Source organism: Cavia porcellus, unplaced genomic scaffold, assembly GCF_034190915.1.
Source record: "Cavia porcellus strain 051 isolate PalLab524CR breed Dunkin Hartley unplaced genomic scaffold, mCavPor4.1 scaffold_37, whole genome shotgun sequence".
In the NCBI taxonomy this organism is placed as follows: domain Eukaryota; kingdom Metazoa; phylum Chordata; class Mammalia; order Rodentia; family Caviidae; genus Cavia; species Cavia porcellus.
In genome coordinates this window covers 10,525,805-10,553,435 of record NW_026947520.1, presented here as the reverse complement: position 1 = coordinate 10,553,435, position 27,631 = coordinate 10,525,805, and the positions used below count along the sequence as shown (strand labels likewise).

The following is a 27,631-nucleotide window of genomic DNA, read 5'->3' as shown; positions in this document are numbered from 1 at the left end:
TAAAATGGATTTGAAAAAAAATTAAATAAAAATGAAGTAAAATGCCTTCTCCTGTCCTTGTCTCTTTTCACAGAACCCTGCCATCAGCATCACTGAAAACGTGCTGCATTTCAAAGGTCAGTCCCCCGCCACTGTGCAGCTCTGCAGGGAAGAGGCTGGGTGGGTTCCCTTGCTTTTTATGTAACTCACTTCTTATTGATGTTTCCCCCTTTGAGACACCAGGGAATAAACTTAATTATTTGAAAATGCGATGGGCGTGGCTGGGGATACAGCTCAGTGGCACAGTGTCTGCCTGGCAAGCACAAAGTCCTGAGTTCAATTGCCAGCACCAAAAAAAAAAAAAAAAAAAAAAAAAAAAAAAAAAAATTCAAAGAACTTGAATAGAGCCTTGCTTTCCCCTGGGAAAGACTGTAGGTGCTGGGAGATGGAATCCTGGGCTAGAAATCCAGAGATCTACCTTTTGGCTTGAATTCTGCCACTATCTTAGACAAATTAGTGACTCTTCTGGCCCTAGAAAGGGAAAGGAATGTGCTAGGTTATAACCCGTCTCTGACCTGCGGTCACCTGAGAATGTGGTCACAGGCCTTTCGGGCTTCCCAGACCCAGCCTGAGAATTGCGAAGCATTAAATGTCCCTTTGAGTGATGCTGGTCTCTGCTGCACCTGTGACCACAGGGCACACACAGCCACTGAGCTTGTGTGGCAGTGATACAGGGGAGTGAAACTCCTACTCTATGTCCAGTATGAGTTTGTGTTCTCTAAAATCAAAGAATGAATTTTAGGAACAGTGGAGGTTAGGAGTGGAATATATTTATTGAGAGAAAGAAAGCTTCTGAGTGACAGAAGGGGTCCCGAGTGGGTTGCCAGGGACTCCGTCTTTTCTAGGGACTTTATAGAGTAAAATCATGAGGTTAATGGGTTAAAGGTGGGGAAAATGGGAATTTGCAGGGTGGGCATGTGGTAGGACAGAATTGTGGTCAAACCAATGAGATTAACTGCTCAGGTAAAGTTGATTGAATTAGGAGCAAATAGGGGCAGGCTTAACAGCAGGGGCTCTTCCTGAAGGGGTGGGACGCTGACTCCTGACTCCTGGGGTGATGGAGTGCTGTTTGGACTGTCCATCCTTAGGATGTGGTGTATTTGCTTTGTCTTTTGCCTTCTGGTCTGGCCCACAGCGGGGGATGACTCTCTCTTCCAAGGCTGCAAGGTATCTGGCCTTCCTGCTGGCTCCTTTCAGGACCCAGCGCTGTCTGACTGCCTGGAATTCTAACTAACTCAGCTGCCTGTAACAGCAGGACTAGAGATTGCGGGATATGCTGCTTTTAAAAAAGATGATAGTGAACACAAAAAGCCGAAATTGGCTTGATGAGATCCACCAGTTGGGCAACACTCTGGCCCCCGTCTTTCCCTACATCTCTTCTGTCCTCTGCTTGTGGCAGGCAGTATACTCCCTTGCCCGGTGGGTGGCTCTGATTCATTGTCCCCCTGTGGAGTGCACTCACCCTGCCCTCTCCACTCCTGGGCTCATTGGAGAGTGAAGTTGTTTCATTACGTGGGAGGCTACTTCTGAAGGGTTGCCAAGGAAGTACAGTCTGGCATTTGTGTCTGCTTTTCACGATGAGAGTAGCGGTGGTAGCAGCTCAGGTTTTTCGAGAAATACAGTGGTACCTTGGTTGATGTATTTTATTTATCCCGCGATTCTGGTCGCAGCCAAATATTATATGCACTGAACCACCATGTGTGCCTTTGAAAGGAAGTTTAAGCGATCAAGGTGTAGTTTGCCATTTAGAGCTCACAGACTGTCCCACCTTAAGGAGTTCATGATCTTAGAGAATAACAGCCACTCAGAGCCACCTAGGATCAGATGAGGAAGAGAATCCCAGGGCGAAACCAAGTGGTAGACAGCAGAGGGCGGGAGAAGGGATGTGCAATGGCCGCTGCTGGCTCGGGCAGGCCCTGGCACCTTGGATGCCCCTGGTTGATTTGGGAGAGAGCCTTGCTGAGGCATGGGGTGGGGAAGGCCAGAGCAGGGACTGTCCTCCGGTTCTCCCTGTGTTTCTCTTTTCATTGCTTTGGGACGAGCCAGAGGGGAAGTCAGCTTCTGCTTCATGCCTGCACTGGGTGGGAGGTGCTGGATTCAGAGCCGGCTTTGGGAGGCCCTGCACCCCTGTGGCCTTCAGCTTTCCTTGCCACAGCCAGGGTGGTGTGCCCTCCAGCTTTTCTGTCACCTGGACTTAGGACCAGTAAATTTATATCTATGAGGTGCCTTTGGTTTTGCCTTTTATATTCTTTTTCTTGCTTATCAGTTATACTGGATATCATCCAGGCAGCACTGGAAGATTAAATAGTCTGGAACTTAGTGTCAAAGGATATCGGAGATCAACTTTCAGTCTAGGGTTTGGCTTATCTGGCTCTGCTCACAAGTTCCCACGCATTTTACCAGGGACCATTAATAGTCCTCAGAAGACTTTCTTTCCATCAGGCTGATTTTCAGGTGGTGTTGCTCTGCTCCAGTTCATGTTACCAACATTTCTTTCTATATAGCACAGGGCCATGGCGCCAAAGGAGACAATGTCTATGAATTTCACTTGGAGTTCTTAGATCTCGTGAAGCCAGAGGTATGCTCCTTTCTATCTCACTTTCTCTTCTGTTAAGGAAACAAATCCCAGTAGCTAGCGAGGTGAGGAGCTGACATCGTGGGGAGAATCGTGGGGAGAAGATGACAAGCAAAGGGGAATGAACAGTATGGTTTTTATAGGGAACAGAGCCCCAGGCTTAGCTGCAAGGCCCAGAGGAGTAGGAGAGTTAGAGAAGTTGAGTTGAATCCAGGCTTCAAAGGCCTGTTAGCAACGTGAACCTGAGTGAATTACTTCTTGGAGTTCTGTGTTTCTCTCTGTTGAATGATGTGACCCCAGGGTCCCTTGCAGCTCTGTCCTTTGATCTCAGTGATGGCAGGGGAGAGTGGCGCCCACTGAGAGCAGAGTTGCTGGGTGCTTGAAGCCCACTTGGGGGTTGCATTCGTGTTGTTTTGCTACAGGGCAGGGAGAAGACAGGCAGCAGATGGGGCTCAGGCAGCTGGGCTTTAGGAAGAGGGGTGGGATATAATTGACGTTCCCCCTGAGAACCTGGGGAAGCTCCTTTAACAGAAGGGAAGCAAACTGTGGATGGCGCACTGCAGTTTCTTAGCTCCAGGGGTGAGAGTTCACTGACCTTGTGCAGTTCCCTGTTTGGAGAACATTTATCAGTGCCAGCAAAAAGGGCAGAGAACCTGTCATGAGGCTTGGCTTGGCGACAGAGGGAGGTGCCAAAGAGAAACAAAGAGCTGAAGGAACATTGGAGAAAGATCCCGCTGTTTTTCTGGGCCTTCTCCATGCCAGCTCTTGGTCTGGATACTGTGTGTGTGTCGGGCATGCAGGGCTGGAGGGGGAAGGGCGTGAGTGAACTATGCCACCGTGCACGGGGACTTGGTAGGGTGTGGGAGGCTGGCTCACTTTCTCACCTTCTCTCCTAGCCGGTTTATAAACTGACCCAGAGGCAGGTAAACATTACGGTGCAGAAGAAGGTGAGTCACTGGTGGGAACGACTCACCAAGCAGGAGAAGCGCCCACTGTTCCTGGCCCCTGACTTTGATCGCTGGCTGGATGAATCTGACGCAGAAATGGAGCTCAGAGCCAAGGTTAGCACGGCTACTGGAGACAGAGATCTTGAGGACCCCAGATTACTTGAGGCTCCTCTCACTTTGGGATAGGATAGCAACAGAGTGACAGATTGATTTAAAGGCCCCACAACATAATTGTAGAGAAGTACTCATGTGAATTTTATCTCAGTTGGAATTTGCTGGATTCTTTTTTATGACAGAGGGAAGGGTAATGGGTTTTGGGGAAGAGACCTCAGAGGTGAAGCACTCTTCTTACCGAATCCTGCCAAGGTGCATTCAGTTTACACGACATACTGCTGTGGAGATCCGGCTGAGGTTAGCTGGCTGAAGTGATATGTGTTACGCCTCTCCCCCACCCCTCACCTGTTCTTACTGTACTCTTGAGAAGGAAGTCACTCTACATAGAGGAGCAGGAGGTCCGGTGTCCACTTGTTTATTTAGGTCATGAATGTTTATTTTACACTCTGAGTTATAATCTTTCTTGTTCCAGTTTTGGTCATTGAGAACCCTTTCACTTGGTTTTGGTCTTTTTGTAAAAAGGTCCATTATTACAGGGCATTGATTGATTGATTGATTGATTGATTGATTGGTTGACACAGGGTTTTTGCCTTGTGGTTTAGGCTGGGCTTGAACTCACTAGGTAACTCAGGCTGTCCTTGAATTAGGGGCAGTCTTCCTGCCTCAGCCTCCCTGGTGTTGGATTATAGGCATGTACTACCACGCCTGACCCTTTTTTATTTTTTAAAGCTCTTCGTTTCTGGCACTACCATATATAAACTGCCCTGGGCATATCTCATGTATCTCTTGCTATAACCCTAAAATAGCCATTTCTCCAAGGAGCTCTTTTTTTTTTTTTTAATTGAGTAGTGTTTTGTATTCTTACAAATGTTTCTATATATGTCCATCTGTATCTATCTTAAGCTAAATATAAGTTCATACTTATGTTGGATATAATCTTAGCTTCTGGAGACATACCAAAAAAATCTAGAAGTCTTAAAAAATAAAACAGCCATCTGCTTCCTGCCTTCAGCTTCTCCCTTGTTTCTGTGGCTGTGACGAATCTTGTGGATTTGCTAGCTCTGAGATTCCAAGGTTGCCTTCTTGGAAGCAGGCAGTTTGGAAGGCAGCTGAGTGGTTTCGGGGTGTGCATCCAGCAAAGAAGAGTGAAGCTGTTTAATACGATAAGCCAGGGTGTTTTCTCAGTGGGTAGGGTAGTTTCCAGGGAGTCAGAGAGTTGACCCAACACATGGGCTTTTGCCGGCATGGGGATTCTAATGGGAAATTTGTCTAATTCCAGGAAGAAGAGCGTCTGAATAAACTACGGCTAGAAAGTCAAGGCTCCCCTGAAAGTAAGTTGCCACTGCTGCTGAGGGATTACTGGTATGTGATAGAGGCGGGGTGTGATGCATGTGTGTGGCAGTCCACGAGAAATCGTTTATTGTCCACTCCTTAAGGTACATGGAAAGCTGTGTTTTTTTAAAATTGTTACCAGGGATCGAACTCATGACCTCGAGCTTGCAGGGCAGGTGCTGATGTTGCTGAGCTAAATCCCCAGCAGAAAGCTGTATCTTTAATGTTTCCTTTTAGTTTGAGACCCGATGTTACCTGGGCACACTTGGGTAGGGGCAGCAGCATATCCACAAGCACCTGACTCTTCTGGCCTTGCCTCCTGGCCAGCGCTAGCCCAGCCCTGCACAGGCTGTGGCAGGGCCAGAGGCTGTACCCTTCAGCCCAGGGCTCCCTCACACCTGAGGTCCGGGAGCCTGTGCCGGAGATAGGTGTGGTCGTCAGACGCCCAGGTAGACGGTGTTCTGTAGAGTCCTGCTATTTGTTAACCTTTTAGAAACCCAGCTGTGTTTCTCTCTGGCCAGCCACTTCTGGGCAGAAGCTCAGTGAGTGAGTTTATTACCTTCTGCGTGGCCTAGCGAGAAGAAATCGGGCGCTGTCTTTGAGTGCGTGCTGCATGTGGAACACTGCGGCAGCTCCTGGGCAGAGCCAGCTGAGGCCTCCCAGGACCGCTGGTAGTCCACAGCACAGGGAGGACCACTCAGGTCTGTGAACCGCTGACCCTGATGAGCAGAGTGAGATGGGCTCTCTTGGGTCCTGAGGTGAGCTTAGCTCCCAAGTTCTGTTAGCACATGTTTGGCTGATACGCCATAAGGAAGGAAGGAGAGAGTTTTAGAGGGATAGTTTTCAAACCTCGGTGGTACCCAGGGATTGGTGGGGCGGGGGTGGGGGGGAGAAGGTCACACCCATAGACTGCTCTGCAGTCAGGGCAGCTGTGTTGAGTATTGTATGTACTGAGGTTCCAAGTAAGTTTGTTTTCAAAGAGTATTTTTAAATATCTTTTTCCTGTAGCCACTAATTTAGAGAAATATTCTTTTAGAAAAGCAGAAGGGAGATTACTGCAAATAGAGATTAACAACATGAAAAGGCCATCTAGAGACTTAATTTTTTTTTTTTGTCTTTTTCTTTTTTTATCGGTACCGGGGATCGAACTCACGACTTTCTGCTTGCAAGGCAGGTGCTTATGCCACTGAGCTAAATCCCCAGCCCCGAGACTTAATTATTTTAAATCAATGTTTTAAAGGAATAAACTTTAGAAATTTCTTACATACTTTAGAAATTCTTACATATAGCTGTTTGGGACAGTAGAGAAAGCTTTGGTCATGTTACTAAAATTCATAAAGTTTCTTTCTTTCTTTTTTTTGGTTTTTGAGACAGAGTCTTGCCATGTAGTACAGACCAGCCTTGAACTCATTGTGTAGCTCAGTCTGGCCTTGATGCTAGGATTACAGGTGTATGCCACAGGGCTCAGAAAGTGTCTTTTTTTTTTTGGTCTTTATCCTTTTTTTTTTTTTTTTAAAGCCAGTCAAATTTAGCAGTGGGGGGGGTGGTATATCAACTTTAGTCGGTACCGGGGATCGAACTCACGACTGTCTGCTTGCAAGGCAGGCACTTATGCCGCTGAGCTAAATCCCCAGCCCCCCAGAAAGTGTCTTGATGAAAGAACTTTTCCCTGATGAGAACACATACATTTTTGTAACTCGGAAGAAAAAAAAAATTAGTTAAACGTTGCTGAAATGACACTTGAGGCCCAGGCTGTCCCCGATTACGCGCACTGCCCATGGCAGGGATGTCAGCACTAGCCGGGTGCCCGTCCGGTCTGTCTGTGGGCAGAACAGGTGTGCACCGCCGAGACCAGAGGCACCTTGGCTCTGCCCTTGTCATCTGCCCTTTCCTCCCCCCTCCACTGGTCCTGCTGGCCCTCTAAGCTCCTTACTTCTTTCTTAACTCCGTAATTGGCTGACCGTTGGTGAACCCTGGCTGCAGACAGAATCTGCACCCTTAGTTTGCTGCCTGGTAGATGGACAGTGTCCTTCCATGGTTCTGTCCTCATCCTGCTTTCCTATTGGGGCTGGGTCGGAGGCCATCATGCCCACACAGGCCTGTCTGTCCCTGGCCTCACGTCAGGTATTTTTACCTTGACAGTCTCGCACGCTGGTGCTCATCCCCTGTGGCTGTAACGTGGCTGTCGGGATGGTCTCCTGCAGGGTAGCAGCGTGTTCTCTGTGACCGTGCCCTCCCAGGACCTGGCACATGGCAGGTGTTCTGAATGATCAAGGTTGGATATACCGTATGACCTAATAGCAGGGTTATTGTCTTTCACTCACCATTTCTGCGTCTTTGAGCTGGTTTACCCTGGACCCTAAAGAAATCCAGCACATAAGAAGCTATAGATCCCATGAAGAGATAGCCAGCGGGGGAGCACAGAGCTCACGCCCTGGAGACCCAGGGTGGTTCTGCCATGCTGTTCTCCCGGTCTGGCAAGTCCGTATTCTTACCTCTCAGGCCGTGGGAGAGACCAGTGACATCATGAGGAGAAGCAGCACTCCTCATAGGTTTTCTCACACGTGTGCGAGTAGGCACGCAGGCCTGGGAGGCCCAGTCAGATGCCTGGTGGGGTCTCTGGGGCGCAGGGACAGAGGGCAGCAGGCGGGCAGGTCTGCCCCAGTGCGCCCCTTCTGCAGGACTGCGGGCTTAACAGCCTCCTGCCTTGTTTGCTTTCCAGCGCTGACAAGCTTGAAGAAAGGCTACCTGTTCATGTACAATTTTGTGCAGTTCTTGGGATTCTCCTGGATCTTTGTGAACCTGACGGTGCGGTTCTTTCTCTTGGGAAAAGGCAAGTACGGAACTCGGGGGCTGGTTGGCCGTCTATTCTCCCAAAATTGTGCTCTCTGCCTTCCAAGTCAGTAGCACTCCATGTTGGTGTTGCTGGCCTGGCTCTCAGAGTGCCTGTCCTGGCTCTTAGTCCTGCCACCTTTTGAAGCAGCCTGGCCAGACAGCAAGTGAGAAAATGGGCCTAGACTTTTCACTTCTGCAAATACATTCTGAGGAAATAATCACAACACACTGTGACATTATTAATGTGTTTTATAATTATAAAAAAGTGATAATTACAGAAAAATCAGAAGGGCACTTTGAAAACTTTTCTATTTATAGAAGTGATATCCTTATTTAAGGAAGTGTCGAGGAGGGCATATGGGGAGAAGTGGACAAGCCTTTGTCCCATTACTGTTAATATCTCCACACACTTTCTTCCGGTCTTTTTCCTCTTGCAGGTAAGTATCATGCATATACAGTTATGCATCTTATTCTTAAATGTACCAACTTGAAGCATTTTTTTTTTTTTTTGGTCTTTTTTCCTTTTTATTGGTACCGGGGATCGAACTCACGACCGCCTGCTTGCAAGGCAGGTGCTTATGCCGCTGAGCTAAATCCCCAGGCCCCACTTTAAGCATTTTTAATGTTATTAACACCCTTTATTATTTTAGAAACTGGATATATATAGTCTTTAATTGAAACGAGGATGAATTTCCCATAAAGTCAGAGACAGAGGACAAGATCTTATTTACCATGTGCCAAGTTTTAGGTCACAGTTTCTATGTCAAAGTTTGAGACCTGGGTATGGTAGTGCACGCCTGTAATACCAGCACTTGGGAAGCTGAGGCAGGAGGATTGCTGTGAATTTGAGGCCAGCCTGACTACACAGTGAGACTCAAAAAAACCCCAAAACAACCAAATATGAGAGATCCTCATTTTTCTAAGACTGGTTGAGGAAACTGCCACTTAAAGTGAACCTCTTTTGAAAGATAACCAACATTTCTCTGTAAATAGCAAAAGGTTTTCATTGGGATAATGCGTTGAAAAGTCAGATTTAAAATTAAGAAAACAAAATTATCTTACATATTGCAAAGTTTTAAGTTGTAACCTTTATATTGATTCCTTGAAGAAAAGAATTAGTCAAGCAGCAGCATATACTTTGCTTGATTTTACATTGGATTTTTTTTTTTTTTTTTTTTTTGGTACCGGGGATTGAACTCATGACTGCGTGCTTGCAAGACAGGCACTTATGCTGCTAAGCTAAATCCCCAGCCTAATTGGATAATTTTTGGAAAAATAGTAATAAGTTTCTTCTTTTATTCATTTGTCATTTCAACTGTTTTCTTGTGGGGCTCCTACAGGGACATTTTGGTCGGTACCTGCCCTAACTCTGCCAGAGCCTCAGTCTTCAGTGTCTTTCTGTGCAGCTGAGAAGTTCCCTGTCACTAATGTCGTTCACTGTGGGAGTACCCTACTGCTTCAAAGATTTGCTAGGAATTGCTGGGCAAGAATGTCGGACCAAGACTTGGATTTGACCAATGGGCAAATCTTAAGTGGAAACAGATTTTGAATGAAGGCTAATTTTATAAATTATTGTTCCATTAGTAATAATTTTGCAGCTATAATTTCTGCCAGAGATTCTTAGTGCTAAAGATGTAGATTACAAATCCGTGAGTAATGATTCCCTTTTATTTGGGACGGCTTTGTCTCCTTCTGAAATGCCCTGGGGATATGGTTTGGGGACGTGTGTAGGCGGTCAAGCACTGCTCTAGGTTCACTCAGCAAGAAGCCAGGAATTCTGTTCCCTGACTTAATGTGCTAACTTTCTGCTCACCTAAGCTGCTCAGCACCAGCTTGGTTAGGCCAGGCACTTGAATAGGCCTGGAGGTGTGCTGCCTTCTCTAAAGTCCCTGGGTAAAGTGATTCTGTTGACACTGGTCAGCTGATTTACCCTTGTTGTGTGTTTGTGCCACAGAGTCCTTCTACGACACGTTTCACAGCGTGGCTGACATGATGTATTTCTGCCAGATGCTGGCAGCTGTAGAGACCATCAATGCAGCAGCTGGAGTCACCAGTTCACCGGTGATACCGTGTCTCCTGCAGGTAAGGAGTGGCTGAGCTCAGGGGTGGGGATGAAAGAGTTCAGGATTCATTTATTTGGTGTGTAAGAATTTGCTGGTCTGAGTTATAAAAATAGTTGTGTGCATGGGAATAGCACCGTTTTACTTGAACAGGAAGAAGAAATTTAAACTTGAGGGATATGTCACAACGTCGACTTTTCAGGCTTCTTTCATCTTTTATAACAACATCCTCATGAACTCACAAAATTATAAAATAAGCCTCAAATATAGGCAGGCGCAAGAAAAGCTCCCATCAATTTCTTTGGTTAGCAATGTTTTGTGTAGACAGAGGCAATCAAAAATCTAAGCAAAGTGTGGTCTGTAATCGTAGCACTTGGGAGGCTGAGGCAGGAGGATCACCTGAGTCAAGGCCAGCCTAGGCTGCTAGTGAGTTCAAGGCCAACCTAAACTGCATAGTGAAACCTGTCTCCCTGTCTCAAAAGCTTCCTAAAAGAAAAAAAAAGAAAATCTAGGGAACTCATGTCCTTTTGGACTTTGTTTCATGTATATGGTGGCTTTCTGACTCGGGAATGGGCCTCCCCTCTCTCCCCAAGTTGTATTATTTCTTGTGGTGACTCCTATCAGGACGGAGCAGCAGTCTTTCCCCTTCTTTGTGATCACATACCATGAAGCGCCGCTGCAGATGCAGGGGCACCAGGTGACTGCTGGTTAGTTACCAGCTGTTGGGTTCTAGTAGTATCAGTTGCAAGGTAGAAGGGCAACTTAATGCCTTATTATTTCTATTTCTATTTTAGTGCCCTTGGAAAGAGGCTACTTAGTTTGAAAAAATGGGGAGGGGGGTTGTAAGTGCTCTGCTAATATGTAATAATATACTTAATCTACCAAGGGTTAGTACAAGTAAGAAAGCAGATGTTTTAGGGCAAAATGGAAGGGACAGGCTCAGTCCCTTGACGTCACTTGGTGGGGTGGGGAGTCCTGCAGGCAGAACATAGTGGCCAGGAGCTGAACTGGCCCGAGGCTATGTCCCCAGTGCTCGAGGCAGGAGCAGTGGGGCATGCCAGTTCCTGCCTCAGGGGAGGATACATAGAAGATGGTGTATAGGACAGGAGCTCAGGAAACTAGAGGGAACGCTTCCTTTGTTGTCTCTTGAGGGAAGATCAGAGGCCAAGTATCTAGCCACAGAGGTCTGGTGGAAATACATTCTGTTATAAAGTAATTGAGGAGTAATAAAGACTATTTACTTGACTTGTGAAAAAGGGTAAAGGAGCCCTTTCCAGGACATACATGGGCAGATGAGGTGTCCTGGGGAGCTCTGGTGCCGAAAATGCTAGAGGCAGGAAAGGCGTGTCTGCCGCACCACCTTACAGCCTGAAGGAACACAGTCCTTTCTAATGTGGGTCCTGCTGGAAGAGGGGGAAATATTCTTTTAAGATTTGTGGTGTAAATTCACCACTCCTTGGTGTTTAAAAAATTCTCTGGTTACAACTCTTTATTTAATAAAAGTGAATCTGGCCAGGGGCGGTGGCCTGTAATCCTGACACTCAGGAGACAGAGGCAGGAGGATTGCTGGGAGCTGCATATCAAGAACCTGTCTCCGTGATCATTAACTGTTACTGCCCTCAGACCCTGAAAAGTTAAATACAAGTCTTTTCTGTAAGAAATGCCTTTGCCCAACTTTGAGAGAACTCTCAGGGTTGTTTCCAAAGAAAGTGAGAGGCTTGCATCCAGAGATTGTCAAGGCAAACAAAACAAGCAGAAAACAAGGCACTGTGGCAGGAACCAGGTGGCACAACCAGTGCGCGTGGACTGACTGACACACGGCACCAGCTGGTTACTGACATTCTCAGAGGGCCGTGCTCACTGATCTGGGTGAGGCAAGCACACAGCGCATTCTCTGAATTGCATCTGAAGCTATGTGTGTGTTTTAATACGCTGCTTGGGGTATATACACCAGTGTCCTGTCTGTGGAGAAAGGCTGGTTTGGATACTTTCACCAAAACTGGAGCAGTATTCAGCTACTTTAGCTTTGTCTTTTCCATTTAACTTGTACTTAGTGGGGTTGCATTTTAGATAACACATTTATATGATATGCGTATATATATGTGCATAGATACATCACATATGTACAAGGAATGATCAGAAAATAAAATGAATGTGAAGAATTTTTATTACAGTAAAAGACACATTGCCATTAATCCACATCAAAACACTTCCCTTCACCTTGAACGCTCATCACCTTGTTCTTGCCACTGTCTGAAGCAGTTCTAGAAGTGTCTTTATGAGATACGGTCAAAAATACAGTGAATGTTGCTGCCAAATGTCACCCAGTAGAAAGTCAGGCTAGTAGAGACACGTGTGTCCATGGCCACCGTATTCACTGGGTTGGGTACCGTGCAGCTTCCCTTCCCCACATCACAGTAGTAAGCGTTTTGAATTAATTCAGGACACTGAGGCAGCCCTAACTGCACAGCTAAAGACACTCGCAAAAGAGAACTTCCAGGACTGCGTCAGAAAGTGGTAAGAGTGACAGGAAGAGTGTGGGAAGCAGGGGGAGGGCCTCGAGGGGATGAACGACAGTGTGTCTTTTACAGTAATAACTTTAAAACAGTTATTAATATCTCAGTTATACCTTATATATATTTTAACTTTTTTTTCTTCTGGGTCTTTTTAATAGCTTCTTGGAAGAAATTTCATCCTGTTTATCATCTTCGGCACCATGGAAGAAATGCAAAACAAGGCTGTGGTTTTCTTCGTGTTTTACTTGTGGAGCACAATCGAGATTGTCAGGTGGGGAGACACTAGGCTGTTGGAACGCTTGTACCTCTCAGGAGCAGCTTTCTCCTTGAGGGAGTGGCTCTCTTGGCTGCAGCCTCATTTGGTTTGGCATTCAGATCGTATGTGTGCAGAATTCTGGCTTCACCAGTGTGCCTTGCAAAAGCTGAGGCAAATTGTTTTTAAGGCAGCAACTGAGTCAGGATAGCAGCCTGCGGACTAGGGAGCAGAGTGCAGCAGACAAACAAAGAGCCGGCTTTTTCCTTCAGGATCTTGCTTTTGTGTTGCAAAGCCCTAAAGGGCCCTTCCATGAGGACAGTGCTGGAGGCCTGGCCTAGCGCACGGTGGGAGGGCAGTGCAGGCTGGATGAACCAGTCAGGGTGGCCCTCTAGCGGAGATGATAGAGGCGACTCTCGCCACGAGATGTCCGAGGTCTGGGGTTGGCTTTCTATTTTCTGTTCTCAGTTCCTTTGGAAGAAAGGCTGTTAGAAGAAAGTGATTCAGTTTAAGCGGTGCTCTCTGCACAGACTCCTCACATCCCTTCCTTCTTCCTTTCTCATTCAAGTGGAGCGGAGACTGCAGGTTGGCCTCCCGGCTCTTGGTGTATTTGCTGGTCTTCTGACAGATCCTGGCTCGAGGGAGCAGCAGTAGCAGCCTGAGTCGTGTCTTCACTGTGCTCTGTATGCCAGGGCGCCGCTGTCCCTCTGACATGCTGCACGCAGAGATAATCAGATATGGGTGCTCACTGTGAACCTCACTGTTTGGGAACAAACAGGTTTATTACGATACAGTATGTCTGACCCTAGATCAGAAGCCTTTTAGGGATTTGAGTTGGGATGACATTCATCTGCCATCTTCACCCATGGGACACAGGTCAGGGCTAGGAATAAAGCCAGTGATGTGGTCGAGATCCAGCACATGTGCTGGGCGGAGAGCTTTCTGTGAGACCTCGGCTTGGGCCCTTGGGGGACAGCCCGCCCAGGGCTGTCCTCTTCCGAAGCTGCATGTTGCGAATGAGAACGGATGTCTGTGTCCCTGACTGCCAGTCCAGGCTGCGCTCAGAACCTGCGGCCTCGCTCCCTCAGGTATCCCTTCTACATGCTGTCCTGCATCGACATGGACTGGAAGGTACTCACGTGGCTGCGTTACACCCTGTGGATTCCTCTGTACCCCCTGGGATGCTTGGCAGAAGGTATTTTCGGGAACCCCAGGTCTCAGAGCCTTCCTCTGAGGACCCGCTGCCTGCACGGCCAGTCTCCCTCTTGCTCTGCCGGCCGAGGTCCAGTAGCTGGGTGCTAGACTCCTGTTGGACTGCTTTCTCGGGGCACCTCCCTTAGTGCTCCTGTCGCCGCAGTACAGGGACGGCTGCTCGCTGTGTAATGCTCAGGAGCTGCTGGGCGGTCCTGCATGCAGCTTCCTAAATGACCTCATTTTATGCTGACACCTAGTGAATGCGTTGGTAGGGAATTTGCTCTAGTTTGGAGGGCGACAGGGCGTCCTCCTACCTCTTCCTGTTGGAGGCTCTGAGGCCTCCAGGGAGTAGAAAGCATGGGAGCTTTGTGCACAAAGGGAGGAGGAGCGTGTCCAGCAGCCCAGGCTGAGGTCGCGGCCGGGCGCTGGCCAGCCTGTCGCCACACGTGCTGCTTCCATTTGCCCCTCACAAGCTCTTCTCTCCGTTTCAGCTATCTCGGTGATCCAGTCCATTCCAGTATTCAATGAAACCGGAAGATTCAGTTTTACATTGCCATATCCAATGAAAATCAAAGTTAGATTTTCCTTTTTTCTTCAGATTTATCTTATAATGTCATTTTTAGGTAAGTATTGGCTTAGTGGTAGTTTTTTTCTTGTCACCTTTTTTTTTTTTTTTTTGTATTGAGATTGAACTGCTCGTCTCTTATCAAAGTTAGACTTATCTGTGTAGATATGTGTGTGGCACATGCCTGTAATCCCCATTACTTGGGAGGCTGTGGCAGGAGGATTGTTGTGAATTCAAGGTCAACCAGTATTATGTAGTGTGTTTAAGGCCAGCCTATGACAACATAGTGAAACTTTGTCTCAAAAACCAAATGAAACCAAACAGTCCTCCCAAAACAACAAATAAACCCAGGTCTTTTTCTAAAAGAGTTAACACCAGCAGAGAAAATTTACCTTGTAAAAACAAATCCAGTAGGAGAGAGAATATCTTCCTAAGAATGCATCGGTTGAATATCATGTTCTTGAAGTGTTCTTGGTAACTGGGAATACACTGAAAGATACATCCAGTTCCTGGAACTGAGGATTCAACTGAGCGCCACTGCACTAAATTATATTTCCTTAGTCTTTTGGAGACAGGTTTCACTATACAATTCAGGCTGGTCTTCAACTTGCAGCAGTTCTCCTGCCTCAGCCTCCAGAGTGCTGGAATTATGGGCGTTTACCACCACAGCCAGTCCCATCCATCCATCCATCCATCCATCCATCCATTCATCCATCCATTCATTCATTCATTCATGAGACACGGCCTTGCAGAGTTGCCCAGGCGGAGTTGGAATTTGTAGTTTTACTGCCTCAGCCTACCATAAGACATTTTTGCTAAAAACAGTGTAAAGAGCTCTTTTAAAATGAAGTAGGAGCCCAGCATGGTGGGAGACACCTGTCTTATCAGCTCATTGGGAAACTGAGACTGGATCATTCGAATTCAGGCATTTGAGGCTAGTCTGGGCAACACAGCAAGACCTCATCTCATAATTTAAAAACTTAAAAGAAAATACAGTAGAGGAGAGGTCCTTAACTGGTCAGTAGCACATTCCTCGCCCAGCTGTTAAGAGAGGTAGCAGGCAGCGCAGTGGAGCAAGGAGCCCAAGGCTGTCGCGAAGCTTCCAGGTAGCGGTAGGAAGATGCCCTGTTGGTCACTCACGACCTGCTCATTAGTTTACGTTTATAAATACAAAGTCTTACCTCATTTCATAAAAACTAAGAGCTAAAAGGAAAAAGAAGTAAACCTAAATGTTGCCAATGTGAGAGAGTAAAGGAGGGTAGGGAGCCTTGGGACTCTCGGGCAAGCCACCTCGGGTGGAGGGAGGCCTGGTGCTTGGGGGCCTCGGTGAGGGAGAGGGACCGAAGCTTGAGGAGCTCCGCGGGGTTACTAACATGTATGACAAGCTGGTCACTTGCAGAGGCTTAACTTTACTTCTTGTTTTGTATTTCAGCATAGGGAATAACCTACTTCAAAGAGATTTCTAACCCAGAATGTTTCAGACTTTGAGGGGAGTAAGCTAAAAGAGCTGCTTGCCTGGTAACTAGGCTCCATGCACGGGCATAATGAAAGTACTGAAATGGAATAAGCACTGGAAGGACACTTAAAATATTTTACTACAAAGTCAGAGGGGTAGAAATACTTTAATACGCTCAGATTAGTATCTTTTCTTTGTATTGTGCATCTTAACTGGCAAGCTTCTGTGTATGGTTTGCCTGTTGTGGGTAAAGGAGGAAAGTTTATTTAGCAGTTTGTAGAGTCCACAATGGGCTGGCCCCTAGGAAGGATGGCATGGCAGAGGGGTATCGTAGAGGAGGTAGTTTATGGCGTGCAGAAGGTAGCAAAGCAAGCAAGGGACAGGACAAGCTTCTTTCAGTCTCTATATTATATCCAGGCTACCAGGATTAGGGCAGTGCCGAATCAATCAGTGGACTGATTTAGTAATCACACACCTTCAATCCTAGCATCATACACTGTAGATCCAGCAACCCCAAAAAGCCCCAACTCTGACCCATGAGGCTTTGAGAAAAGCATCTAGACACAAGCCATAACAAATAAATACTTGTTTTCTTACTCTGCAAAATCAGTGAAGTCCTAAATTCACACTTGTGACTCTGAGGCAGTATGCCAGCCAGTCAGTGTTTCTATTTACATCGAAGTACCTGTGTACCTACATTTAGGCTTTCACAGTAAGCTTGTAGATAAATGTTTCTGACACTCATGAAAAGAGGAGGCGCAGAACCTTCTCAGAACTTACCCTGGTCCAGCACAGTTGAAATTTCTGACCCTGAAATCCTAATTCACTGACTTGGACTTGCTGCAAGAGTGTCTCACACCTTTATCTGTTTGGGTTTTGAAATGGGGTCTTGCTGGCAGGCAAGTTTTGAACTCCTGACCATTAGTGATCCCCTTGCCTCAGCCGGTCAAATAGCTGGGATCACGTTTTACGGCTGGCTCATGTCATCCCTCTCAGACTTGTTTTTGAGGGAGCCCTGAGGGAAGACTTAGGTTATTTCTGCAACTTCAGATTTGTGCATTTCTTTGGAAGCCCAAGGGGAAGGAAGACCAACAGTCCCACACTGTACTGCGTGCAGGGGTGAAGGGTCTGCCTGTCCTTGTGAATGCCTCACAGCAAGATGGACAGTCAGACAGACAGCGACAGGGATGTGATGAAGGAAAGAAGCACAAATGCAGATGGTTTTTGCTAATCAAAGACTTTGTTTGAAATTTTCATGATAAAATTGGGACAGAACTAAGTTACAGTCCCCCGGGGAGGACACTGTCTCCGTTGTGTATTGCCGACTGGTCCTGAATTATGCTTCCTGCGGCCCTGCAGCGAACAGCATGTGGGGCATCAGCAGTGTCTGCCCCCTTGCCTGCAGAGGCCTCTGGCTATGGCACACAAAGACTGTCTTTTCTAACCCACCTCTTTTCTTTTTCAGGGTTATATATAAATTTTCGTCATCTTTATAAACAGCGCAGGCGACGATACGGACAAAAAAAGAAGAAGCTCCACTAATGAGAGGTTTAGAAGGCTTCTGACCGTCTGAGCCTAACCTGTGATTCTTAAAATTTTACCTTCTTGTACTGATGTAAACTTTTTAAAAAGTTAAACAGTTAAATTCGCAGTGAGGCTATCTCCCCTCCGCAGTCCATTCCCGACCTGCTGTGTTGCCTTAGCGTAGTCCTTGCATGATGTGGACTCCAATGCCTGGCCACAGGCCTGTTCCCGGTGTGCAGCGGTGACAGCAGGCTCTGCCCAGCTGCTCCGTCGTCCTCAGGTAGGAGCGCTCACCGCTGGGATGTGTGCTTTCTCCCTATCGTAGTGAAAAAACGCAGACTGTATCGCTCTCTAGAACACTGCTGAAGTGACTCTGGCACTGTCCGCAAAGGGGTGCTTGCGTAGCGGGGGAGGGCCTTTGTGAAAGTCAGTGTGGCTGGTCTTTGGGGAGTCTGGGTCACAGTGGGGCTGGAGTGCAGCTCTGCACCTGACTTCTACATCCGTAGTACGGTGGCGCTTACCCGTGTGGGCGCCGAAAGGCACAGGCGATTTACTCTAACGCAAGCAGAGCCTTGGGACACCATGATCACTTCACGGCTAGGGAGAGCGGGACCATTCTCAAGTCCAAAGAAAGGACTTAGAAATATTAGTTCCACACACAGGTGGGGCTCAGGAAAGAACACAAACATGTTGGCCAAACTGACACAGCCAGACCTGCCCAGAAGATGGCCTGTGGCACGCTGGGAAGTGAACACAGACCAGGCTGGAGCGGGCCCTGCCTAAGTACCTCAGAGCCGGGCACAGACCCAGACAGCCCTCATTCCCTTGTGCCGGCTGAGTCTGATTCCTGCCTATTTCTCTGAGAGACCGTGGGGGAGGCTATGCATTTTTAAACCTCAAAAATGTGTTTTTTTGTGCTGTTGTTGGATTGGCTTTTTTAACCTTGTGTGCAGGACCCTGAAAACAGCAGGAATTTTGGCTGGGAAATGACCTGCTGGTCCTTTACCAGGGACTCCTGGTAGGAAACCCACAAGGGGGAACTGAGGAACCGTGTTGAGCCGTGATGGCTGGCCACTGTAAAAACACATCAGTTTCCCCCAGTACATTCCACGTAAAGCAGCCGAAATAAGTGTTAGAAGTGACACTTGCGTTAAAAGAATTTAAGGCATAGTCATGCTTTCTGTTCCGCCAGCCCCAGTGTTCCTGTAGAGAGATTGATCAGCTTTAACCTAGTTTCTGATTAGCAGAAACTGACTGGTGTTTTCAAACCTCATTGCACTGAAGGGCATTGCGCATGTCTGTAACTTCTGCTGACACCTGTTTGTACTGACTTCTGTAACCAGGCAGCTCAGCTTTGCAGTAAGTGCTGCTGCGTTCTTGTCCTTGGGCAAAGCCCTGTATCTTAATGATTGTTAAGAGCCCCTCTATTTCTGTCTGAGGAAGACTGTGTATTTATATTAAAACATTTGCAATCAAAATCTTAAGAACTTGTGCTTCAGAATTATTTAACGGTTTTGGGATTTGTTTAGGCAACAGTATCATTTAGTAGTGCAGCACAAGAAACCATAAACAGTTGTTCTGGCTGTGGCCTGAGGGAATTCTTCCGAAGTCACCGAGTGGCTGGAGCAGCTTTGCGGATGCAGGTAAAATGTACGGAACTGCCTGCAGCATGTGCAAGGGCAGGAAGCCAGCAGATGCCTTGCAACCTGGCTGACTCTGAGGAGGGGTCTGCAGGACCTGCTGGCCAGAAGCTGGCATAGGCAGCGCAGCCTAAACAGAATCAGACAGAGGTCAGTATGGACCCTCGAAGAACTAGGTCTATGAATCTGTTCCACTATGTTCAAGTGACAGAACACACAAGGGACAAAGGGCCATTAGTTCTCAGTGAAAGTATCACAGAAAATCTATTTTACTTTCATTAAAAAAACAGGACTCATTTTACATATGTGGTTGTTTAGAAGTTTGTACTCAAGGTACACCAAAAGCACCCAAGCATCACTATCACATTTTACCAAGTTCTAAGCACAATTCTGGAACTCAGTGGCAGTCGTTCTGTCCTTAGCAAGTCCCAAGCAACCTAGGCTGCCTCTCCAAAGAGGCCTGAAAAGGTCCTTCTGGCTAAGCACAACCTGGAGAGGGGGTCCTTCCAGGACGTTTCCTGAGGAGGAAGAAGGCGGGAGCTCTGCTCAGCCTCCACTTCTAAGATGGGTCCCTCACTCGAGTAACAGCTTAGAGACACCAGGAGGCTGAGGTTCCAGCCAAGTGGCCAGTCTGCTTCGCACCCTGCAGCCAGCCCCTCACACTGGGGTAGTTATTCTGGCCTGTGAGGGCTATGTGTGAGGCCAGTTCAGAAGGCCCCGGGGTGGCGTGTCACAAGTGAGCGTGCTCAGCATCCTTCGCAGTTGAAATCATTCCCTGGCAGTTCACATTCTCTCCGCGCTGCTCCCAGAGAAGTCTGTGTGCAGAGGGATAATGTTATGGTCATATGCTGCGTACTCTGAGGTGCTGGTGCTGGCCAGCTTGAGCTGCTGGGCAGCGTGGGTGAGCTGGAAGGCGGCGTCGGGGTGTGCCGTGTCCGGCAGCAGTGTGCATTCCCGCTCCAGCATGTCGGCCACGCCCTTGAGCAGGTCTAGAAAGCCAAAGGCCAGGGCAGCCTTGCGCAGACGATTCAGCTCCTGAAACACAATGAAGACCAGCATTCCTGAGGTGTGCTCGCTTCCTTGCGTCCATTCTCTGACTCTCAGCTTTCAGGGAGTAGTTTTATATGAGACCAGTTCTGAGGCAGAAGAGCCAGCATGAAGACATAACTGATGTGTGCTTCCTCAGGACAAGTGGCCAGCGGCTAAGTGAGGAAGCTAGTGTGCTCGTCTACACAGCAGTGCACACATAAGGTGCTCATGCGTCCCCGTAATGTGCGGAGCTGGAAAGGCTTGCTCCAAATTCCAGCCGCTCCTTATGTTCCAGTGCCTCTGCAGTGTGGGCAGGTGATGAACGGCCATGAACATGTTTAGAGAAGGAAGGCCAGGCAGGAGGGAGCGCCACAAAGAAGGGACGGCAAGGGGATGGAAGTACAGAAACGGGACGTGTCCTGCCGGCCCCTGGTGACTGGATAAGCTGTGGAGCCTCTTGGTCTCAGAGGCCTTGTCACAAAGAACCACTCTCCCTGTCTGATGCAGGTACCGCAGCAATGAGGTACTAGAGGCCCTTTGCGGCTTTCCTGGAGGGTTATATAAAGCCAGGAAGGAGAAACAGGCTCTCGGCTACCCCTGTATCACCCAGGAAAGGTGGAAGGTTGAGAGGACAGCCACGGCACAGGTGTGCCACCACCAGGGCAACTAACAGCTGCCTGCAACACCTGCAGAGAGGGGCTGCAGCTGAGGCCTGGCTGGCGGGTTACAGTTTCAGGTAGGAGGGGCCTGGCCATCTTAGCAGCTCTGCTGAATTCTCAGTAAAGCAGTGCGTTCTGCTTGATTTCACCAGCCTGCTACATAATTGGGTTTGAAGACAACAGTGAGTCAAGGTAATGAGGTAACACATGAAGCAGCAGTGGGTGTTCTCCAGGGGAGATGCCAGCCCCAGCCCTGCTGTGAAGCCAGGACATTTCACACTGTTTCATCAAACTCCAGCCAAATGCCAGGACAGGAGGGAAAAGGCATGCATCTAAGTGTCTGTCACCCAGCCCTTGGGGCTGCAGTCTCCACCAGTGGCTCTGGATCGGGCAGGCACCACGGAAGGCCACCTGCTTCACAACTCACACATGTGAATCTGGAAGTTGTCCCAGAGGGCACTACTCTTGTGCAGTAGGATTGTTCCGGGAAACTCCTCGCCCTGCTCGGTCGCAGATATCACTTGTGTGGGCTGCACTGGTCCTCTGTGAGGGGGGTGCTCAGCTGGCGGCTCTACAGGCAGGCACCCCACTACTGTGCAGACCCAGGCCTTCCCAACACTGCCCCTTCTTGGACTGCAGACAGCTGTGGACCCATGGCTCACACCGACTCTCCCGATGAGGAACCCAGGCCTCAGCAGCATGGCGCTAACCCTCACGGTTTCCCTGCTCCCGGATGCTCTGCGCAGCCCTGTGCTCCCTCCCCTGTGGTTCCGCCCAGCTCACCTTATAGAAGGTCTGCGTTTTTTCAGGTAGTTTCCGTGCGTTTCTCAAAATTTTCTGTACATCTGTCTGTTAAGGGTAAAAGAATGAAAGAATCTGACATTAGAATTCTGTGGTGAAAAGCAAGGAAAGAACCCAAAGGTGGCTCTGAATACTTAAAGAAATGACAAAGTGAGCAGAGCTAGAGCTCAGGTGGGTGAAGGTGAAGCCCCTTCTGCGTTACAGCAGTGTCATGCTCAACACAAAGCTAAGTAATCCTGGCTGCTCTGGAGGCTGAGGCAGGAGGGTTATAAATTCAAGCCCAGCCTGGATAACAAATTTTAAAAGAGTTGGGCATATATCTCAGTGCGAGAGTGGCCTTGGGTTCAATCCCCAGTACTGAAAAAAACATACTTCCCGCCTTTAAAAAACTGGGTAATAAATCATCCTCACAAAAACATACCCAAGATGTCCATTAATCTACAGCTTGTTGCTTTTTTCCTAAGGCTGCCAAGACCATTCTATGGGGAAAGAACAGTCTTTTCAACAACTAGAGTTGGGATAAGTAGATAGCCATGTGCAAAAGGTGCTGGACCTTTAACTCAAATAATGTACAAAATGATACACCTAAATATAACATCTAATACCCTAAAACTTCTATAGGAAATGGAAGCGTAAATTCTTTATCACCTTGGATTTGGCAGTGATCTCTTAGTTAAGATATAAAAAAGCACAAGGAACAAAAGCAAAAAAAAAAAAAAAAAAAAAAAAAGAAAAAAGAAACATTTTACTCAGGCTAAACTAAAAAGAAAAAAAAAATTGAGACAGGATTTCTATGTAATTCAGACTGGGCTTGAACTCATTATGTAGCCCAGGATGCCTTGAACTTGCAGCAATCCTCCTGCCTCTCCCTCTTGAGTGTTAGGGTTACAGGTGCACACCACCATGCCCAGTTTGCTCAAAACTAAAAATTTAAAGCCAAGAGTGGAGGTGTACATCTGTGGCAGGAAGATGATAAATTCAAGGCCAATTTGGACAACAGTCTGAGACCCTGCCTCAAAAAATCCTAAAAACTGCTGTACATCAAAGAGCATGACCAGGAGTGTGGGAAGGGGGCTGGGGTGTAGCTCGGTATTACAGCACTTGCCTTGCATACATGAGACCCTGGGTTCAATCTGTAATACCACAGGAAAGAGAAAAAAAGTGAAAAGAAAACCCACAGCAGGGGAGAAAATCATTTTTCTCTAAAGGTCTGCTATTCTGAGTACATAAAGATTTCAACAAAAAGAAAACCCAATGAAAAAGGAGACACAGGAGTTGAGATAGATTTCTGTAGATACACAAATAGCCAAAAAGGACATGAAAAGATGGACCACCGCCCCTATTCCCCAATCAACCCCAGGGCCTTCTGCATGCTGGGCAAGCCTCTACTACTGAGCTACATCCCTGCCTGGAGAGTACCATGTTATTAGTCGTTAGGGAAGGAACCACAGATGACACTTTATACCCACTACTACTAAAAAAAAAAAAAAGAAAAAAAGAAAAACCGGTGAGAATGTGGAGAAACTGGAGCACTTACGTTTCTAGTGGGAACATAAAATGATATAGCCACTGTGAAAAAGTGCTGGGCGTGGTGGCACACACCTCTAATCGCAGCACTTGAGAGGCAGAGGTAGGAGGATGGTTGTGAGTCTGAGCTACATAGTGAGTTCAAGACCAGCCTGAATTTCATAGCAAGACCCTATCTCAAAAAACCAAGGAACCCTATGATCCAGCAACCCCAGGTCTTAGAATACACACAAAAAGTACTGTGTGGAGAACAAGTTATATATTGTATATCACTAGTATAAAAATTATATATCATTAGTAATAGTCAAAAGGTGGGAACAACCCTAAAGTTCGTCCTCTGAGCAAATGGCTAAAAAGCGTGGTAATTTACTCCACCACCAAAGAAGCGCAGCACTGACACACATGCAACATGAATGCTGCTCGGTGGAAGACGCCAAACCTTAAGGCAGAGTGCATGATTCCACATTTCTGAAGTACAGCGAACAGGCAAATCCACAGACAAAGAGGGTGCTGGCAGGGCCGGGGAGAGGGCAAGCCTGGGGAGCACCTGCTCCACGGCAGGGACAGGTTTTCCTCTGGAGCAGCCCGGAGTTAGAGCCACCGTGGGCTGAATGCCTAACACTGGGGAGCCACTGGACGTCCCTTAACTGCACATTTGAAAATGGCTGAAAAGATGCATTCAGAGTTATGTGTTTCACATCTGGGACCAAAGCAAAAGGTAGTACTTTAAGAAAAATTCAACCATAATCAGTGGTGGAAGTGAGTCTCGTCACCCTCCCGAGAAGTGCTGCACTCAGGGCTGGAGGGAGGAGGGAGATACCAACTTTCCCTCAGAGGCCTCTGGCCTTGGCCAGCACAAGGACGGCTCGGTCCTTCGGAGGGCTTGGAGTCACCGAGGGAGCGGAGGCCAGCTCACTCCAGCAGCCTGACTGCCTTTCACCCCGTGCCTGAGGCTGGACTCACTGGAGGATGAAATGTCACAAGAAGTGCTCAAAGGAGAAAAAGCTTTCCTAAGCAATTTTAAAAAACAGGCATAAGTGACGTTACATCAACGAAAGAGAAATGTCCCTGATACCTGCCAAAAAGAGCATTCCTCGATCAGTATTACCTCAGTCTCATGTGAGTGTGTTTCTGTGAATTACAGTGTAATGCTGTTGCTTGAGTTCTTAGGGATGAAAGAAATAACCAAATGGAAACTTTACATATTTTTCAAAACTGTTGTCAGAAAGAACAATGGTTACAGTGTTCAGTGCTTTACCATGTGACAGATTTTGCATTAAAATTCAATGCTAGGAAAATATACTTCTCCCAAAGAACTGGCCTGCTTCTGCTACCACCCAAGAAAGACTATGTAACCTGCAAGCTCCCAGCCTAACTTCTCAGATAAATTATCATCTTGCCCTGGCTTCCAGGTACAATTGGTTTCATTCTTTCTCTGGATCTCTTTCTGCTCTAAATGTGTAAGAAATGTTTCTGCTATGTACATGTTTCACTGTAGGCCATCTGGAAATCCTTTTTAGAAATAATGACAAAATTGGAAGTAAATAAATTCAAAGCATCAAAGGAAAGAAAAATCAAATCAAATGTCTATGTGCCCACCCACCCAAATGCTCCCTCTTGTCCTCAGTGGAAAAGAAAGCTAGGTAAATGGCAATGTTACCTGCAGGCCGCTGGGTTTGATCCAGACAGTCACATTCTGGGCATAACTGCGTTTGTTTTTGGGTTGCAGGGGAAATGGGCTCTTATTGTCATCCTCACCGTAAGGGTTTTCTTTAGCATCTTAAAGAAAAAGATATTCTTGAAATGACATCTGGCAAAACAGTCAATTGCATTTCTGACTAGGCGAGCAGCTCCTAATCAGATCACTCAACCTTCTACGTCCTCCTGCTTGGTTCATCAGGGAAATTCCACTAACTTCGATCAGGCTGGGGAACCTACTCCCAATAGAGGCCACTGCCGGAGGAGACCACACAGGGGACGGAAGTCTATACAAGTGAAAACAGCTTCATGTCTCTGAAGAAACAAGCTCCACTTATCTGTTTTATAAATTAAGGCTAGAGAGGATCAAATTTCCTCTGAGGCTGGAAATGTTCTACACCTGTGCTATCTAATATGGTAGCTGCTAGCTGTTAAACACTTGAAATAGAGAAATGAACTACACACTTTATTTAGGTTTAAATTTAAGTAGCTTCTGGTGGCCACTGGCAAGTGAGTTAGGCAGCAAAGGTGTAGGAATTAAAAAATTAAAAGGAAAAATTAGATATAATTAAGCAAAAGGGCAAGGAGAAATATTTTTCTCAGTGAAGAAGACTCAATCTTATGGCTTATTAGTTAACTACTTCCAAAAACTCAAAGCCTTGGTGCCGTCACATCGGTAACTAGGATTTCTGCCTTTAACGCACTCCAAGTACAGAAAACTGCCTTGAATCTGTGCAACACACTTATGCCTGATGGTTCCTTTCATCCTTATTATTCTCATCCCCACCAGTTAAGGGAGCTAAATCCACTGACCCAATGTTCACACAGAAAACTGGATGGACCCATTTCTCTAACTGAGGAAGATGTTTTCTGCCCCTTACTCGTCAAAAACCTTAACACTGACCTCCAACTACCACACTGCTAAGACAGCACAATACTGTACCAGACAACATGTAAGCCTTGTCAGTCTGCTGGGATCCTGTGAATCCTGGCACTCACGGCTGGCAGTTCCCAGCTGCCCCGTCACGATTTCTGTTCCTCCCTTACCTGGACTGCTCTATCGCATGCATCCACTCCTTATCCACAGAAAGATCCCAGGGTTTAACAAGGATCGTGCTATGCCCTGTGCCTAGGGCAGATATTCTTCTGGCCTCAAAGTACTCACAGAAGAAAGAATATTCAATTCTAACTGTGTCAGACTCTGTACATATATGACTTCTCCTGCACGGCCACCTTAGAAGGGATTAGGCATCTTTTGTCTCATTACAGAGGAGAGCAAGGCTTGGAGAAGCCAGACTTAGGGTTTCAGAATGACTCAGGCCTCGTTTTGAAGCCAACACATTCTCTGCCCTTGAGCACTGCTGCTCCTCACCTACCCAAACCTGCCTATTACACTCCTGGCCAGATCCTAGCCAGCGCGCACAAAGCTGCCCCAAGTGCTTCTGGCAGACAGTGGTTTCTTTAGATCCTGTGCCAGCACTCATCATCAGTCCCAAGCATTCCAGCATCTATTCAGAGTCTATCAGTTCTGGAACCCAGCATACAGGAAATACAGCATTTGTCAAAAAAAGAACAAGAAACTCTAAGAAATAAGATAATGGAAAAAATTTTAAAAAGCCATACAATAAGTTGGTAAAAAGAAAGCAGAACAAAAAGAAAAAATGGGAAAATCAGTAAAAAAAGATAGTATTATATGTGTATTCGTGTGTGTGCACGTCCACATCTCCCTTAGATAGGTGCTCCAGGAAGGGAGAACAGAATACAGAGAAAGATAAAAAAAATAATGCACACGGGGTCAGGGATACAGCTCAGTGGCACAGCACCTACTTGGCAAGGGCAAGGTCCTGAGTTTGATTTCCGGTACCGACTGTCAAATGCACACAACTAGAACCGAAGAACACGAGAGGCCAGATGTCAGCAAAATGAATGCAGAGACCAACAACTATGTGCATATCCTGATAACTCAGAACACCAGGATATGAAGGTCCTTAAAGGAGGAGAGGAAATAACAATTCGAGGTCAAAAGTCTGGGAATCAGGATGGGAAAAGACTCGGCAGCAGCACTAACACCGAGAAGACAGAACACAGGAATGCTTGAAAACTTTGAGGGATAATGATTTCTGATGCAGAACTCACCTAACCAAACTACAGACAGTCTGGAAAGCATGAAAAAGGCTTTTCCACAGATGATGCAAGATTTCAAAAACATTTCCTTTGCATGCACTTTCCCCAATATTAATGAAAGATGTACACGAAAGATGTGATGGGAAGACACAGGATGATACAAGGCCATTGAGCCTACAGAACATAAGAGAGCTAAACACCTTTCAAAAGCAAAAAACAGAAAAAAGAAAAAAGGACATCTAAAGTATAAAAAGAGTGATCAGGTCTAGGACTAGGAACAGGAGGGATCAGTATAAATAATGGAAGTTTTGTTTTACAAATTCTGCTTTAAAAAACAGTAAAGCAGCAGTACCTGCTATTACACACATACCATGCATCAGGCACCTCACACACATCCCTCTGGGAGACTCTCAACCTCGCCTACACTGGGGTCTATTCATTATGATCTGTTATGGTGCCAACTCCAACCCCTTACGGCTGCTGACAGAACAGAACGAGACAGTGCATTTCACTGGGTCCTGCACTGTGCTTGGTTGGCACAGTGTTAAATTCAGGAAAATGTAGTGATTATTATCCCCACTGAAAAGATGAAAAGACCCAGAGGGAGGAAAAAACATGAACATGGGGCAGAGAAACAGCAGTTCAACTGGATGAAGAATAAGTATAATGAGCATTGCTAGGTGGGAGTCAGGCGAGAAAGGAGTCCGCATGGGAGCCTCTGGATGACATCTGGGTGAAAGCAC

General features: G+C 46.9%; 2 protein-coding genes across 9 annotated transcripts in view; one reads left to right on the top strand and one right to left on the bottom strand.

Annotated features, from left to right (window-relative positions):
* The window catches only part of Hacd3 (3-hydroxyacyl-CoA dehydratase 3), a 31,097-nt gene extending 12,200 nt beyond the window's left edge, over nucleotides 1–18,897 (top strand). Inside the window, exons 2-11 of the mRNA XM_003463483.5 lie at nucleotides 74–116; nucleotides 2,544–2,617; nucleotides 3,511–3,675; nucleotides 4,955–5,006; nucleotides 7,730–7,840; nucleotides 9,797–9,924; nucleotides 12,577–12,689; nucleotides 13,760–13,866; nucleotides 14,357–14,488; nucleotides 17,352–18,897. Of these exons, the coding sequence (XP_003463531.1) occupies nucleotides 74–116; nucleotides 2,544–2,617; nucleotides 3,511–3,675; nucleotides 4,955–5,006; nucleotides 7,730–7,840; nucleotides 9,797–9,924; nucleotides 12,577–12,689; nucleotides 13,760–13,866; nucleotides 14,357–14,488; nucleotides 17,352–17,428 (1,002 nt within the window). The 3' untranslated portion in view covers nucleotides 17,429–18,897. The remainder of the gene's footprint in view (nucleotides 1–73; nucleotides 117–2,543; nucleotides 2,618–3,510; nucleotides 3,676–4,954; nucleotides 5,007–7,729; nucleotides 7,841–9,796; nucleotides 9,925–12,576; nucleotides 12,690–13,759; nucleotides 13,867–14,356; nucleotides 14,489–17,351) is intronic.
* A 387-nt stretch (nucleotides 18,898–19,284) lies between these two features.
* Ints14 (integrator complex subunit 14) overlaps nucleotides 19,285–27,631 on the bottom strand; it is a 26,941-nt gene continuing 18,594 nt past the window's right edge. For 4 of the 8 annotated variants that reach the window (XM_063243289.1, XM_013145462.3, XM_013145463.3 and 1 more), the window contains 3 exons: nucleotides 24,727–24,845; nucleotides 21,522–21,587; nucleotides 19,285–20,085 (listed from right to left, as the gene is read on the bottom strand). In XM_063243289.1, coding sequence (XP_063099359.1) covers nucleotides 19,834–20,085; nucleotides 21,522–21,587; nucleotides 24,727–24,845 — 437 coding nt within the window. In that variant the 3' untranslated portion in view covers nucleotides 19,285–19,833. The other 4 variants (XM_063243290.1, XM_063243292.1, XM_063243291.1 and 1 more) reach the window with 4 other exon arrangements.